The sequence below is a fragment of the Cynocephalus volans genome, chromosome 6, assembly GCF_027409185.1.
Source record: "Cynocephalus volans isolate mCynVol1 chromosome 6, mCynVol1.pri, whole genome shotgun sequence".
NCBI classification, from domain to species: domain Eukaryota; kingdom Metazoa; phylum Chordata; class Mammalia; order Dermoptera; family Cynocephalidae; genus Cynocephalus; species Cynocephalus volans.
Window position 1 is genome coordinate 64,324,731 of NC_084465.1, and position 15,322 is coordinate 64,340,052.

A 15,322-nucleotide genomic window follows, 5' to 3' on the forward strand; every position below is an offset into this window, starting at 1 on the left:
ACGTCTAAAACATACTCCAACTAAAGAAGAGATAGGGGAAAGATATGCATGCTTCTTTTCCATATTTGGGAGGATAGTTCCATTTACATGTTTATGAAAAATGTTTCACAACAATGCATGCTATGCAAATAGCTCTTTCTCATTTGCAGTTTTTATATTTGTATGATAACATTGTTATTCACGTTGGGAACAATTTTACTTTCTGAAACAAAACACCATACTGCTATGTTTTTTTTCTGTTTTCTAGAACTTTGATACTTAGTCTCTTTGGGATGTTTCACAATGACTGTTTCCTTTCCCTTTTTATTTTATAGCTTTGAAGAAAGACGACACCACCTTTGATGAGGTAGGTTGAATTTCATTATCTAATGTTAGATGTATTTAATTACTAACAGATAAAGTCAATAGGTGTCAACTTTGCACTTAGAAACATAGGAAAAAAGCCTTGAAAACCAAACAAATAGGAGGTAGCATCTGTTTAGTTACATTATATTATTTTCAAATTTTTAATAATTGTTCAAATGAACTTTGGTAGCAATCAACAGAACTATGTCTTTTTAAATTAATAAATGAACGAATTAAAAGACACATGCAGGCTTTTGTGTTGTTGCCTTCTTGCTGGCGGTGGTGCTTGAGAAGCCCAGTGTGTGGTGCATACTTAGGGCAAGTCTGGAGCTCCTGGTAAGTTGGGCACCATGGTTCCCTTGTGGACCTCTGCTAAATCAGGGTGTGATGTGGTGTTGATGCCACATATTGTCTGTCAGTGTCCCAAAGGAGGAGCTGACTTTTCCTGTTCTAGTTTTCCTATTCTGTTTATATCAGATCTGTCTTTATATGCTTGCTACAAAGTAGTGAAAAAAAAAAAAAAAAAAAGAAAGCCTTTTCAAGCAAGGCGGAGGGTTCATATGTAAGTAATAGCGTCCTGAATGTGATTTTTAAATTGCACTCTTTCCTGGATTTTTGTAGTATAAGTGTGCATCACTGGAGAAATAATGTGTTTATAAAATGTTTTCAGAGTGCTATAGAGTAAAGTGTTTCATTGTAACCATCCAAAGCCACAGTCATTGATCTGTGTGGTATATATATAGTGTATGTTTATATCTCATGAACACAGATGTATCTATACAGTGTGCTTACCCTACAGCCTAATGAAAGCATGGATTAGTTTGGGTTGGTTGGTTGATTTGTTTTAACAGTTACGTATTCCATGAAATAGGCTACCTTTCCTCCCTCTACTGCAGTGCTTCAGTGAGGAAAGGGCAGTTGGGCTTATGGAAAGTCCCCTTGGCCATGTGGCTGAACATGGTGTGCAGCAGGTCCCCTCAGGGAGAACCTGCTCCAGGCCAGGATTTCTGGATGGGGCCAGCGTCATTTGGCTGCCACGGTCTGCTGCCTCATCTGCTGCACCTGTTCTTTTTTTCCTGGGCTGAGCTCTACAAAGCTGTGTGTCCCTGGACTCCAGAACAACTTCCTCTGCCAGCATTCCTGTAATATCCTCTAAAACTTAATTCTTCTAGACCTGAAGCAATACAGGAATCTTTTCTTCCCTGTTCAGAGTAGATAATAATGGCGTTTTCCTCCAAACCTGTATTTCTGGAATTTCTGCAGCATTGTTACTGAGATGTTTTCATGAGAGTGTTTTCTTTCTTCTCGGAAAAAATCAATGTGAGAATATTGGGCACCTTTTCTCTGTGAAGAAAGGTCTCCCTTCTAATTATGGAGATAATTTAAGCTTACACAAAAAAAGAGAAATAAAGAAAAGGAGAAAGAAAAATCTTATAAATCCTGTTACCCAGGTACAACCAATGTTGAATGTTCTTGCTTCTTCCTGTCTGTTTTAAGAAACATAGCTTGTTATTATTTCCTGCTTTTTTCTTTTAACCTATAAAATTATATTTTCCCATGTTTTTATACACTCTTCCTAATCATCATTAGGAATTTTAGAAATCTCTTTTCTTGCTTAAACACCATTGTTGATGATTGTAATTGTTATCATTGTTAATGATTCTTTCATGTGGCTGTACTGTTACCTTAAAACACACACACACATGCGCGCGTGCATGCACACACGTGCTCACGAAACAAAACTGAGGCTGGAGTCCAGATGAAGGTTAAGGATGTATAAGGTTAAGGGTCTATTAGACCTGTACCCCTCTCCTCCTTATTCTGAAGCCTCTGCATAGTCAAAGGTCTGAATTTTGTAATTTGGGGCAAAATCATCCTTAGCTTTTAAGTATTTTCCTTCCGCTGTGACACAAGAGATTGCTTAATTATTGTAAGTCAGTAAATGACAGAATTCTAGACCTGGAACAGCCATTGGAAATCATCATTTTCCCACTCCATCATTTCAAAGATGAAGAAATTGAGATCTAGAGGGGCCAAGTCATTTCTAGCTAATCAGAGAAAGAAAGACCCAAGGCCAGGAGCTTGGGATACAGTGGTAATGAAGGCATGTCTGGGTATAAACCCTAACACAGCCACCCTCTGATTGAACAATTGACTCATTAATTCCATACCTTTTGTAAAATAGAGATAATAATAGTACCTTCTTAAGGTAGTTGAGAGGATTCAATAAGGTGATGTGTGTAAATGTTCTAGAATAATGGCTGACATACAGTAAGTGCCTTATAATTGGTATTATAATTTTCATTGCCTTCATCATCATCATCATTTTTGAGCTCACCATGGCATTCACTTTTTGTGGCTGGAAGGAGGCTACAAAGAGAATGGAAGGATTCAGTTAGAAATTAAGAATTAGGGCCACGAGGAGACTTAATTTCAGATACTCCTCTAAAATTCCCTATAAGCTTTGTATAATAATTTGCATACTAAAACTGTGAAATTGTTATCTAAAACCCACCATTTTTTAGATTCCATGAAAGGATGACTGCATTCAGCTTTGTAATCCCTGGGTGTGTTGCACATGGTTAACATTCAATAAATATCTGTTGAATATGAGTAAACATCTGTTGCAGAGTAGTAGAGAGAGTGATGAACTCGAGTGTCAGGCAATGTGGATTCTCCTTTGCCACTTCCTAGCTATTTGGGCAAGTGATTTAATTTACCTCAGCCTCAGTTTTCTCATTTGTAAAATCAGTCAGTTGGATTATGATCTTCAAGTTATTTTCTAGCTCTAAATGTAGGATTCTAAAGAACATAACAATCAATATAAAATTGCAGTTTTATCAAGATTAGAAAAGAACACCAGATCTGTGCCTAAATAAATAGGAAGAACTGAGTTCTGTAATCATTTTCAGATTATAGTGGTAGAAGTTTTCTTGAACACGTGGTTTTCCACTTTTCCGCTCCTAGAGGTAGGGCACTCTACAGTCCATTGAAATTCAACTCAGATTTGCTTCTTGAAATTTGAGGGCTGGGTCAGTGTCTGAGGTATGTGGAGACTCTCTCCTTACTCAGTGTTTATGAGCAAGAGGGCTCCTTAGCCCAAGGAGTGGCCTCCCTGGGTGCCTGGGCTGGAGTTTCCTTGTTACTCCCTGATTCATGTAGAGGATTCCTCCAGAGCGTGTGTTAATGTTTGACCTTGAACAGAGGAGAAAAAAATATTAGCTTATTTGTTTATTTATTCTTAGACTGAATTACAGTAGTTCCCCCTTATCTGCGGAGGATACGTTCAAAGACCCCCAGTAGATGCCTGAAACTGGGTAGTACCAAACCCTATTGCTGTCAGTTGGAATACATTCTGTTCATGTCTTCCACTCATAGACTTAATGCCTTTTCCCTCTTAACTAAGCCCTTATTATGTACTGTGGCCATAACTTTTGCAGTTTGGGGTGCGACAACAATACTAGCACAAATTTATTTTTCTTTCTTCACAATTTCATGGATAGAAGATTCGTTCTTATCTTCCAGATAAGCAACCTCTGCATATGATTTTTTTTCAAGTCGAGAACTTCTACCTTTTTGCTTAGAGGAAGCACTTTCCGGTTTCATTTTGGCATATCTGAACTGTCAGCATAACTACTTATGCCCTTTGGGGCCATTATTAAGTAAAACAAGGGTTAGTTGAACACAGGCACTGTCATACCACCACAGTGGATCTGATAACCCAGATGGCTAAGTGACTCATGAGCGGGTGGTGTCTACAGCGTGGAGATGCTGGACAAAGGAATGATTGATGTCTGCAGCGGGATGGAGCGGGACTCAGAATGGTGTGCAATTTAAAACATATGGAGTGTTTATTGGAATTTTCCATGTTATATTTACAGATCACAGTTGACTGTAGGTAACTGAAACTGCAGAAAGCGAAACCAATGATAAGGGGGGATACTGTACCATGATTGCTCATTTTCAAAACCAACCTTAATTAGATTCAGGAACTGTGTATGTATGTATGTGTGTATATCTATATGTATGTGTGTATATCCACATGCATGTGTGTATATCTATGTGTATGTGAGCGCTCATACATGAACAAGTTTAGAAGTTAAGTATTGAGGCCTTCAGATATTTACAATGATAAGCAAGTGGTAGGAAATTTTGCTGGAGTTCATTATAGTTGGAGAGAGGACATTCTAAGAATGATCATTTTGCCCCTCATTCTTTGTGTATTTGGGCCCTGACTAAAATATTAGCCAATTTATGTTCTGTGGGTTTAATCTGTACATTTGACTTGGATGGGCCAACCATTTATAAGGATATCCCAAGTAAAATTTTATTAGTCCTTACCTCTCCCCAACTTCTTAATGTTTGGGTCCTCAGGGTTTGGCATAGTACTTGGCCAAAATGAAGGAGTTAAATATATAATTGTTGGAGAAACAAATGTGTAAGCCAGATTGACGGTGGAAAACGACTGGTATTTTGTGTCATAGTATTTAGTGGACACAGTGTTTTTGGTGACATTGTGATGAGAGCCTCCAGGAAGTGTGAACTTCATATCTATGACACTATTGAAGAACTTTCCAAATGTCTTTTTAGCCTTTTGTCCCCAATAAATGGCCAGGTCATGTCCCTTGAGTGGCCCCATTCTTCCTGGGGCAGTGAACAATAGCTACACTATGACTTCACGTGAAGTTTTGAATCTTATTTTTTGATTTAATCATTTGTTTTAGAGTAATAACGATACCTAATATATAAAAGTTCAGAAAATACAGTTAATCTTCACCAATGTAAAATTACCACACATATAAACTTTTGAGCTTTGGAGACAAAAGTTCCAAATAAGTGTAAAATACATGTGTACAGAAAGAGTTGGAAATGTCTAAAGCTACAGCAATTCATGAATTGCTCTTGTGCCTAAATTAAATAATTAAATACTGTAGTTTTGCTTCATGCTTGTCTTATTTAGCTCAGATGAGTTGCCAGAACAAAGCGTTGACTTTGCTTGGCTTACTTTAGTGAGAAATAGGAACATTTTAGCGATTGAAGTAAACCTTTGAAATACAGAGTTTTATTTGTTTATGGTATATAATCCAGACGATTAAGCACTTATTTGTTTGGAAAAAAAGTGGGTGATCATTTATGAGTTTTCTAATGGTTCTCCGCTCTGGTCAGTTATTTCTTTTTTTTGAAAAAGATGACCGGTAAGGGGATCTTAACCCTTGACTTGGTGTTGTCAGCACCATGCTCTCCCAAGTGAGCTAACTGGGCATCACTATATAAGGATCCGAACCCGTGGCCTTGGTGTTATCAGCACCACACTCTCCCAAGTGAACCACGGGCCGGCTCTCTTTTCAGTTATTTCATGTATTTAAAGTAGAAGGGGCTGCCAGCATTTACTTTGGCTTTTTCAGCTATTTTATTTTTTGAATCTTAGGAAGATGTGTACAAAACATATAAAAATCTTAAAATGTTTACTTTGAGTGCTCCACGCCTGTTTTTATAGGTTAACTTGCTTACTATATGTTTAATATAATAATTCTGTTAGTTAGGTGGAGACAATGTATACCAATCTTAGCTTTTAGTCCATGTCCTTCTTCGTTGTTTTGTATAAAGATATGATTATAGTATCTGAGATGATAAATGGGGCAGTGATTTTTATAAGAACTAGAGTCTAGTGGTTAGATACAAATCCAGTTTGGGAATATTCCTGGTCATTCTTTTCCATTCATTGAGAGCAGTGGAAGCTGGTTCAGTCTTTTCTCCACCCTGTCATTGTCGTGGGTGGTCTCAGTGTCCATATGAATGATGTATGCATTGTATACAATAGTGTAGCTTCAGAGTTCCCTGTCTTCCTCATCTCATTCCTACTTTACCCATAGTCAGTTTCTGCAGGGACTGGATCATTTCACTGGGACTGTCACAAATCTAAAATATTAAATCTCCATAACAATTTTTCCTCCTTAGTTCTCTCACTCCTGCTGTACTCCCGATATCTTTTCTTTGCTTGTGTCCAGTTTTCAGATGACCCTTTCTCTGCCTGCCCCATCCCTTTGTCTCAGCCCCAAACCCATCCTCCTTCCTTTGTTTTCTTCCCTGTCCACTCAAGGTAAATCACTCCCTTGCCAGTATCCTCAATGGCTTTACCCTTTTGTACTTTGCATGTAATCTACTCTGCCAGCCCTTGATTTTGACCTGGCATCTTTTCCTCTCTTACCTAGTGGCTGCCAAGAGCTGCTTGAGGAAATTACTCTATAAATAAATTTATCATTTCTAGCCTTAGCTGGAAGCTCAGGCACCCGTGGCAGTCTTGCATTTGTGTGGCTGTGTCACTGGCCTGTTTCTTGCTGAACCTTTTCTATTCCCCTCAAACCTTCTAGCTACCCTCTTCTACCTCTCCCTCCTTCAGTAGGTGGGTTTCCCTCTGTATTAGTTTTCTAGGGCTGCCATAGCAAAGTTCCACAAACTGGGAGGCTTAAACAACAGAAATTTTATTGTCTCAGTTCTGGAGACCAGAATTCTGAAATCAAAGGGTCAGCAGAGTTGGTTCCTTCTGAGGGCTGTCAGGGAAGGACCTGTTCCAGGCCTCTCTCCTTAGCTTGTCATTTTTTTCCTGAATCTCTTTATATTACTTTTTTCAATGCATTCTGCCTATTTAAATTTCCTCTTTTTTATAAGGACACCAGTCATACTGGTCAAGGGGCTCACCCTACTCCAGCATGACCTCTTCTTATTTTAACTAATTACATCTGCATCCACCCTCTTTCCAAATAAGATTACTTTTGGAGGTCCTAGGGATTAAAACTTCAACATAGTAATTTTTGGTAGATACAAATTAGCTCATAACACCCTCCAGCTTCTTAGAATACTTAATACTATCAGGCATGAACTCTGAGTCAACATCCTGCCCACACATGTACCTTCATTTGCTCCAATTTTACTTCCTTTTACCCCCAATCTCAGAGAAAGATGTGTCTTTTCTCCTGTCCCAGACAAATTCTTCCTCCTGTCCTCTTGATTCCTTCCCTTCCTTTCTACTCCAGAAGCTTGCATAATTGGTTGTTTCCTTTCTTTTCTATATTTTCTGTCTCTTCCTTTTACAGGTACTTTTGCTGCAGGCTCTGAGCATGCTTTAGTTTCCCTTGTCTCTTCTATCCTAACTGAAGTCTCCCGTCCTCTGTGGTCATTTTTTCATGCTCATGTTGAGTGATTCGTCTGCCCCTTGCTTTGGGCTACTCCCTTATTATACTGCAACAGCTGACTCAGCTTTCTGCTCCAAACTCCACACCCAGATGTCCAGCTGCCCATTAGATATTTCTGTCTCTGTGTCTCACAGTCACCTCGATCTCAGCATTCACAAAATATTGCTAATTTTTTTGTATTCCCCAAATCTACACCTTCTCTCTTCCCTATATCAGCAATTGGCTCTACCAACCATATGATTTTCCAGGGCAGAAACCCGATGCCATCCTAAACTCTCCATACCCCACATACAGGCCAGGCATTGGCTTGATTCTTGTTCTCTGCTGTCGTCTCCACTCCTGCTGCTGATGTGCACATTCAGCCTCATCATCTATGCCTGGACTTGCAGTAGTCTTTTAACTGGCTTCCCTGCCTACAGCTTGCCTCCAATTCCAACAGAATGATGGATCTGAAATACAAATCATATTATTTTCCTGCCTATTACTATAAAAGCTCCCTGTCAACTGAAGGTTCAAGTCTAAATTCCTAGCTTGGCTTTCAAGTCCTTCATGATTTATCTCTTGCCCACTTTTCCACTAATATCAAACTGTTATCTCTTATTTCAGTGCCTTCATCATCATTCCAGCTGCTGCCATCTTTGTTCAGAACATGATCACTTTCTTCTCAGTATGCTCACCTCTTTCATCTCGATAAGCTTTTTACTGGGTCACTGCTCTGTCCTTCACTTCTCCATACCAGCTTTCTCAAAATGTCTTTCTTGTCAGGATACTTGACTATTCAAAGATTTGTTCACTCGTGTCTGCTGTATGTCAAGCTCTGGATATGTTCTCACAGAATTCAATCTCACATTTACAGGTTGACCAGCTCCTAGCATCTTGCAGTGTTGGGCCTGGGCAGAGATTCAATCTCACTCTCTCTTATAGTAAGATTTAAAGTAATTAAATTACTAAAGTAATTTAGTCTTATTTGATTTTCACCATGGTCATGTCTGCCAGCTCTAGATGTTATGAACCTGTCCCACACAAGAGGTCTAGAAATTTCCAGCCTGTTCTTGATTATGCCAGTAAACCGGTATACCATTAAATTTCAAATTCAACATTTTGAAAAGAACCTCACTTCCTCCTTAATTCTCTTATTGGAAATTTAGTTTAAATTTACAGATGTTTAAAACTTTCTGTGCTTAAGTTTTTCCCTTCTATAAATGTTTGATCACATTTACCATCATCCTAATTATGGTAGACATAATTACCATCATTATGTCTAATCCCAGACAGTGGCTAGAATGTCTGGGTAGTGCTGTAAAGATTTGGAGAGGAAGTACATGTCACAAAATGCGAAATGTATGACATTTTGGAGAATTAGTCACTTCATATTTCTAATTCTCAAAAGACAGAATGTTACAGATATTGAAAGCATGAGTAGTGTCCGGTTTCTGTTGTGCACACACGCATTTGCCTGTAGGAAGTCTGTCCTATAAGGGTGGTGAGTGCTCCCTCCTGGGCGATGTTCTTTTTTGAATGTTTGAATTCATTTGTAGAAAGCTGACCTTTGACATAGGAAGTCTTTCTTTACAGCCTAAGTACTGATGATTTTCTTCAACAAATACAGAATGGACCCAGCTATAGGGGATACATTATGCCCATTTTTCTTCTGACTGGAATTTGAGCCCCACTGATTTGTAAATCCTTAAGTTGCTTGGTTGTGGTTGAGATGGTCTGTCATACTGGGAGCCATAATGATAATTGAAATCAGCTAAGCCAGAGGGTCAGATTTTTCTGAGGACTGGAATCTGTAGTTTACACTTGATTTTTTATAGTCCAAAACACACTTACTTCTTCTTATTCTTGGTATCATAAAATTTACAAAAGACATAATTTTAAAATATTGGAATCAGCAATTTGCTCTCAGTTTTGCAAGCTTCATTTCTTCAGGACAAATCAATATCTTAGGCTTCTTGAAGGAGCTCTTTCACAATTTAAAGATAGTAATTGAAGTAATTTTCTCTTCTGAATCTGTTTTATTTTCAGTATGTAAAGTTCATTCTGGTTTTCTTTTAATTTATTATTTAGTTTTTAAATTTTGTTTTTTTCCTTCCTTATTAACTTTTAGTTTTATTAATTCTTTTTTGTGAACTGTTCTTTGTTTTAAGCATATGAGCCTGGGGATTTTCTTAAGTTTTTCTTTAATGATTGGAAATCATTAAACGATGGTACTATTTATTACAGTGTCTTATAGCATAACAATATATGCTTTTTTTAAGTAATGAGATTAATACTTTTTTTTGCTTTTTAGCTTCTTAGATTCTGTGATTTTGGATTTTGTGTGCATGGGTAAGGAATGTGTTGCAAAAAAATTTTTAAGGTTTTTATGACCATATACTTAAGATAAAGTAGGAAAAAATGGTTTCAACATGTTCTTGTATACCTAGACTAAAATATATCAGGTAAACACTTATTTGATTTTTCACTGATAAAAATACTTTTTTCCAACCTTGCAAATTATACTTGTAAGTGTTGAAAGAGACTTGGAATTGGGTAGAGAACCCAAGGAGTATAAGAGTCTTCAGTTCCATGTGTTTATTTGTGTTTTCTCAATCTATGGGTATCTTAATGTGAGATGTCTGTAGAGTGTGATGTTCAGAAAGTATCTTAACATTCACAGTTTGGGAATTGTCGTTCTAGTCTAGCAGACTGCAGACATCTTGTTACAACTCTGTGTTCTGATCAGCTGAAATATTGAAGTGTGTAAATAATTTTCTTTAAAAAAATAGAGTAGATTGATGTCAACCTCTCGATGGTATTTTGATGTATTTTCTTGTGTGGGAAAGAAAGGGGCTAAGTTGCAGTTAGAGTACCATGAATGTCAAATGGTTTTGTGTTATAGGTGCTTATTTATCTGAAATCTTCAGTTATATGAGGGTACTTGTTGGAAAAATAGAATAATTTAATCAGGTCCCCTTGCCTTAGGCACAGTTGGGGGTGGTGTGGCACATTCTTTGTAAATTTTGTGTGTGGGGGGGGTGGAGTTAGTGCACCTGTGCGGTGCCGTGTCTGCCTCCAGCATCCGCCTGCATGGCCATGCTCTCAGACGTATAGCTCCAAGGACCTTTTTGGTGGGTTACCTAGCTCGTAGACCTGCATGTGAGGGGTCTGGTGACCCAGCCTGACATGTGAAGGGTTTGCGGCCCATCTGGACAACGGGCTCAAGGGGTCTGTTAGCTCCAGACCCAGCCCTAGCTCGACAATTGGCCCAGTCAGCAGGATTTTGGGCAGGTAAAAGAGCTTCACAGTACTTCAGAAAGTTCATGGGTTCATATTAACTTTTAATTCTGTTTTCCCATGAACTTTTTGAAGTGCCTTTGTGTAGCTCTCTTTATATTATCTGCAAGTGAATATGATGGAGAATGTTCTGCAGTGCTTGATTCTCTTCTCCTAAAAGGCAGACTATTCAATTTTATAAATTAGCATCCCTGGGTCATTAGATATTGAGGTTCAGGTGTGGAAAAGGCTTGGTAACATATGGCTGTTCCCAGATGTCCTAATTGAGTTCAGAACTTTCCCCAAGAGCTTTGTGTTACTTTGCCTAAATGATGGGTTACATGTGCAACAAAAAGTGCTTTAGTCATAAAAGGAAAAAAATAAACAAGTATGTACTTTGCAAGATATACTGAAAATTGTATATTGCATTAAATTCTGTGTGATTATTAAAAGATAAAAATATTAAAACCCATATGGCTAACATTAAGTGAATGACCACAATTTTGGATGACTCATGTTGACTATCTTCAGCATTCTCTTTACTTCTCCTATTATATCATTCTATATATACACTTCCTCCATTTGAACATTTTTTCAGGCAACATAGACATGTTAAACTCATTTTTATTTCATATTGTGACAGCTGAAATCTTTGCGAAGGTTAAAAATACAGAGGAAACAGGCAGATCTTTTTAATATTTACATCTCAGTAAGAAAGACGAAAGACTTTAGGTGGGCATGGGAAGAGACATTGAATACTTTTGTATTTTTTATTGGTAGGGTGAGTGCTGAGAAAAGAAATAGACCCATTTTCTCTATCTCTTTCTCCTCTTTCCTGTGCTTCCAATATCATTGGATTTTCTTCTTCCATTTTTTCTGAACACTGCTTAATTTTCATGGGGACCCAAGTAGCTTCCTCTTGTCTGAAGCAAATGGTTTCAGCTGCCAGCCACTGGGCTTCCTTTGTGCCATATGCTTTCATGGCCCAGGCACTGGATCCAGTAAATTTAGTGATCTTTCGGTTGCTCGTGCCATCCTTCCACTGTAATAGACAGAATACTTTTCTGGCATATGACTGGAGCAGGTAAGAGAAGAAGGGGAAAGTCGCCGGCAGGAGATGGGGGTGTTTGATAATGACTGGCCCCTAAACAAAGACTTGGACTTGCTGCTTCTCCCATTGCATTTCATGGACAAGTTTTGGCATGTACGTCGTTCGATAAATCATTTTATATTCTGCTTTTACTACCAGTTCAGTTGGGAAGATCTGAGGACACATGAGGTGATTTTAGATTCTTCTCTGGTACTATTTGGACTTGAAAGTAGGAGAATTTGTACCTTACTAGTGTTTCCTCTTTTTCTGTTTTTTTTTTGATGATAAGAACCTGGGATGTGAAAATCTGAAGAGGGCAGACTCAGTTTTCCGGTCACCAAACTCATTAAGTTAATATTTACTTTTGAAATGAACGTATTTGCCAGGCTTTCCTGCTGTTTATTTGGGGAAGCATTTAACATATAAACTCTAACTAGTTTCTGCTCCCATTGGGCATTTCACCTCTGAGGTCAGTGGCTAGTATTATGTATTGATTCCAGTTGTAACATCTTTTTCTTTTACTTTAAATTACGTTTATTTTGAGGGTAAAGGAAAGGAAGGGAAAGATATGAATCAAAGTCAGTTTTTTTCCTATTTCTCTGTGTCTACTGCTCACTCTTGATCTAATGATATTTAACATTCCTAGTGCTTTAAAATCCATTTCTAATAACAGTTGAGACATATGCAGGGGTTTAAGAAAACTGGACATTTGATTAAAGACAGAGCCTGAAAACTCAAAGATTGTATTTGAAAATTGTTTATGTTTTTATTGTCATTAATTTTAATAGTGTTACATTTTTACATTATAAAATGACACCTGGTCATTAATGGAAAGATGAAGAAATACAGATAGCATAGAAAAATTGGAAGTTTAGAAAAATAGAATTTTATTTTAGTAAAAAAAGTTTTCTGTCAATATTTTAAACAGATTATCTTTTGTGGTTTAATTTTTTCTTTTTTCCCATGCAGGAACATGGTGTGGCCCACTATTGTTCATCCTTTTTTTTTTTTTTTTTTAAATAAAGACTTCTTCTTAAAGTATTGTAATTTTCTTAATCTTTGTGTCTTGTTTTTTTATATCTGCTATTAATGCTATTTTGAGATATCTTTTAAAAAATAACTGCTACTTAATAATGAGAATCAATTTTTGTTTCTATTCCTATAGACTTTTATAAATTTTTATTTTGCTATTTTTATGAACTCTGTTGACTTCAGTATTTTTCAGAGGTTTCCTTTGGGTTTTCTAGGTATATAATCAGGACATCTGCAATAGATTTTTAATCTCTTTTTTCCCAGTACCCCATGAAATAATTTTATTTTATTTTCTCTTGATGCTTGTAACTTTCTAAATGAAAACTGTTATTTTTCTTTAGGTCTCAGATGAGTATTTTTTCAATATAAAAAATTTAATGAACATAGCATGTTGATTATTTCAACTTCCCTAGATATTTGATAACCAAAGGGTCTTTAGATACATTTTATATTAGGTTTCATTGGTCAATTTTTTAAGCATGCTGTGTTAAACTGCTGATTATGTTTACTTATTTGAAGGCTGTTTTGAGGAATTTTTAAGCTTATGTTGAAAGAAAAAAAGATATTTGCCTCTTTATTCATTATCTAGTTGACATCCCTTTGCTCTTAAAAGTAGGTATATTAAGTATGTTTTTGTAACGAAAGCCACAAGTATGACTTGCAAGATGTTGCATTTAGCATAAGGTATTTTAGTCAGAAACCTGAGAAATATTTATGAACTTTTAGTGGGACATCTACTATTTTTTGAGAATCAGCAAGGCAGAGATGAGCCATAGGAATTATTGATTTAACAATTGGTTGGGCTGGGGATTTTTCTTTGAGATTTCTTTTATTTTTGATTGATTGATAGGCGCTGGCATATCAGGGGCAGTGATGATGCTGTCTCTGGTTGTAACCATGTACTCTCCAGAGGGCTGTGAGTGATCTTTCTGCACGCCGTGCTCCCTCTAAAGCTGGGTGGTGAGTGGAAGGCACAGGAGTGGGAGCTGTGGAGTCTCACTCCCTCCTTCTTCCAGCCCTTCCCCCCTTACATCTGTGGGATGCCTCCTAGGAACCTCCCTTTCCTTATGTGTACAAGAAGAAGATTAATCTCTATGTGGCAAAGTTTTTGTGAGTATTAATAAGATAATGCTTACTATAAATTCCTTGACAGGTCTTGGCACAGAGCAGGCACCACCACTTCACAGAGCTGGATTGTGCCACTCAAGGCATCCGTCACGCCCATGTGGTACTGCATGTCACATTTGTATCATCCTTCTCTCCACGTGAGCCCTCTCAGCTGAGGGGTACATGGCACCTGCCGGGCTTTATCATGGGACACCTGGGATCTAATTTGAGGAATTTCCTCATTTTAAAGATAGAGAAACTGAGGCTGTAAAGTCCAAATTTAGGCTTCTTCCTGTCACCGCTCCCTTCCTCCCCATCACAGTGGCCTTGCCGTGACCAGGAGCTGACTGGATCTGGCAGGAAGGAATGTTCACTGGTTGGTTTTATCTGTGTTGTTTTTGGTGGATGGGCTTCTGCATCCTATAAGACATGCAGGAGCTCTGCATTTGTGAGCACTATTAACTGATGTTTTAAAAGGAAGCAACGTTCACATATATCACATCTATGGTGTGACTCTGGTGATGGGAATTTCCTGAAAGATCTATGATGACTACCCCAGATTTAGAGGCAGGAAAAATCTTCCTATGCTTTCCCACTTCTGGGTTGGTGCCTCTCCAGTAGACTCACCTGATTCTACAGTCAGCCCTCCGTATCTATGTTTCCACATCCATCGATTCAACCAACTGTGGATCCAAAATATTTGATTGTGTCTGCACTGAACATGTACAGATCTTTTTTTCTTGTCATTATTCTCTAAACGATACAGTATAACAACTATTTACATAGCATTTACATTTTATTAAGTACTATAAGTAATCCTGAGATGATTTAAAGTATACAGGAGGACATGCATAGGTTATAGGCAAATACTGTGTCATTTTATATCAGGGATTTGAGCATCCTTAGATTTTGGTTTCCACCAGTGGTCCTGGAATCAATTCCCCACGGATACTGAGGGATGACTGTGCTTGGTTCTCTTTCTTATTTACTGACATTCTTACTGGAACATATTCATTGTCTGGCAAGGAAAGCCCCTTTGTTCCTATTCCATGTGTCCTATGTCCATGTGTTGAGTAATTGGTATATTTTCTCCATCAGTATGTTCCCTCCTCATAGGCACTTATTATCAAAGTCTTGGGACCCATTGACTAAGCAGATATTCACATGCTTACAGTCACCTCTTATTTCCCCTACATGAGTTTACAGTTTCTTAGGGCAGAGACAGCATTTCTGTCTCCCTTGATCTCATTGGTTCAGCAGTGGTTTGCACCTAGTAGGTGCTGAATAAGTTTTGCTT

The 15,322-nt window shown here is 37.8% G+C and overlaps 1 protein-coding gene across 3 annotated transcripts in view; it reads left to right on the plus strand.

The window, feature by feature from the left end:
• Positions 1-15,322, plus strand: part of CDK14 (cyclin dependent kinase 14) — a 587,775-nt gene that overhangs the window by 7,298 nt on the left and 565,155 nt on the right. For all 3 annotated transcript variants that reach the window (XM_063099015.1, XM_063099016.1, XM_063099017.1), the window contains exon 2: positions 315-346. In XM_063099015.1, the coding sequence (XP_062955085.1) occupies positions 315-346 (32 nt within the window). The remainder of the gene's footprint in view (positions 1-314; positions 347-15,322) is intronic.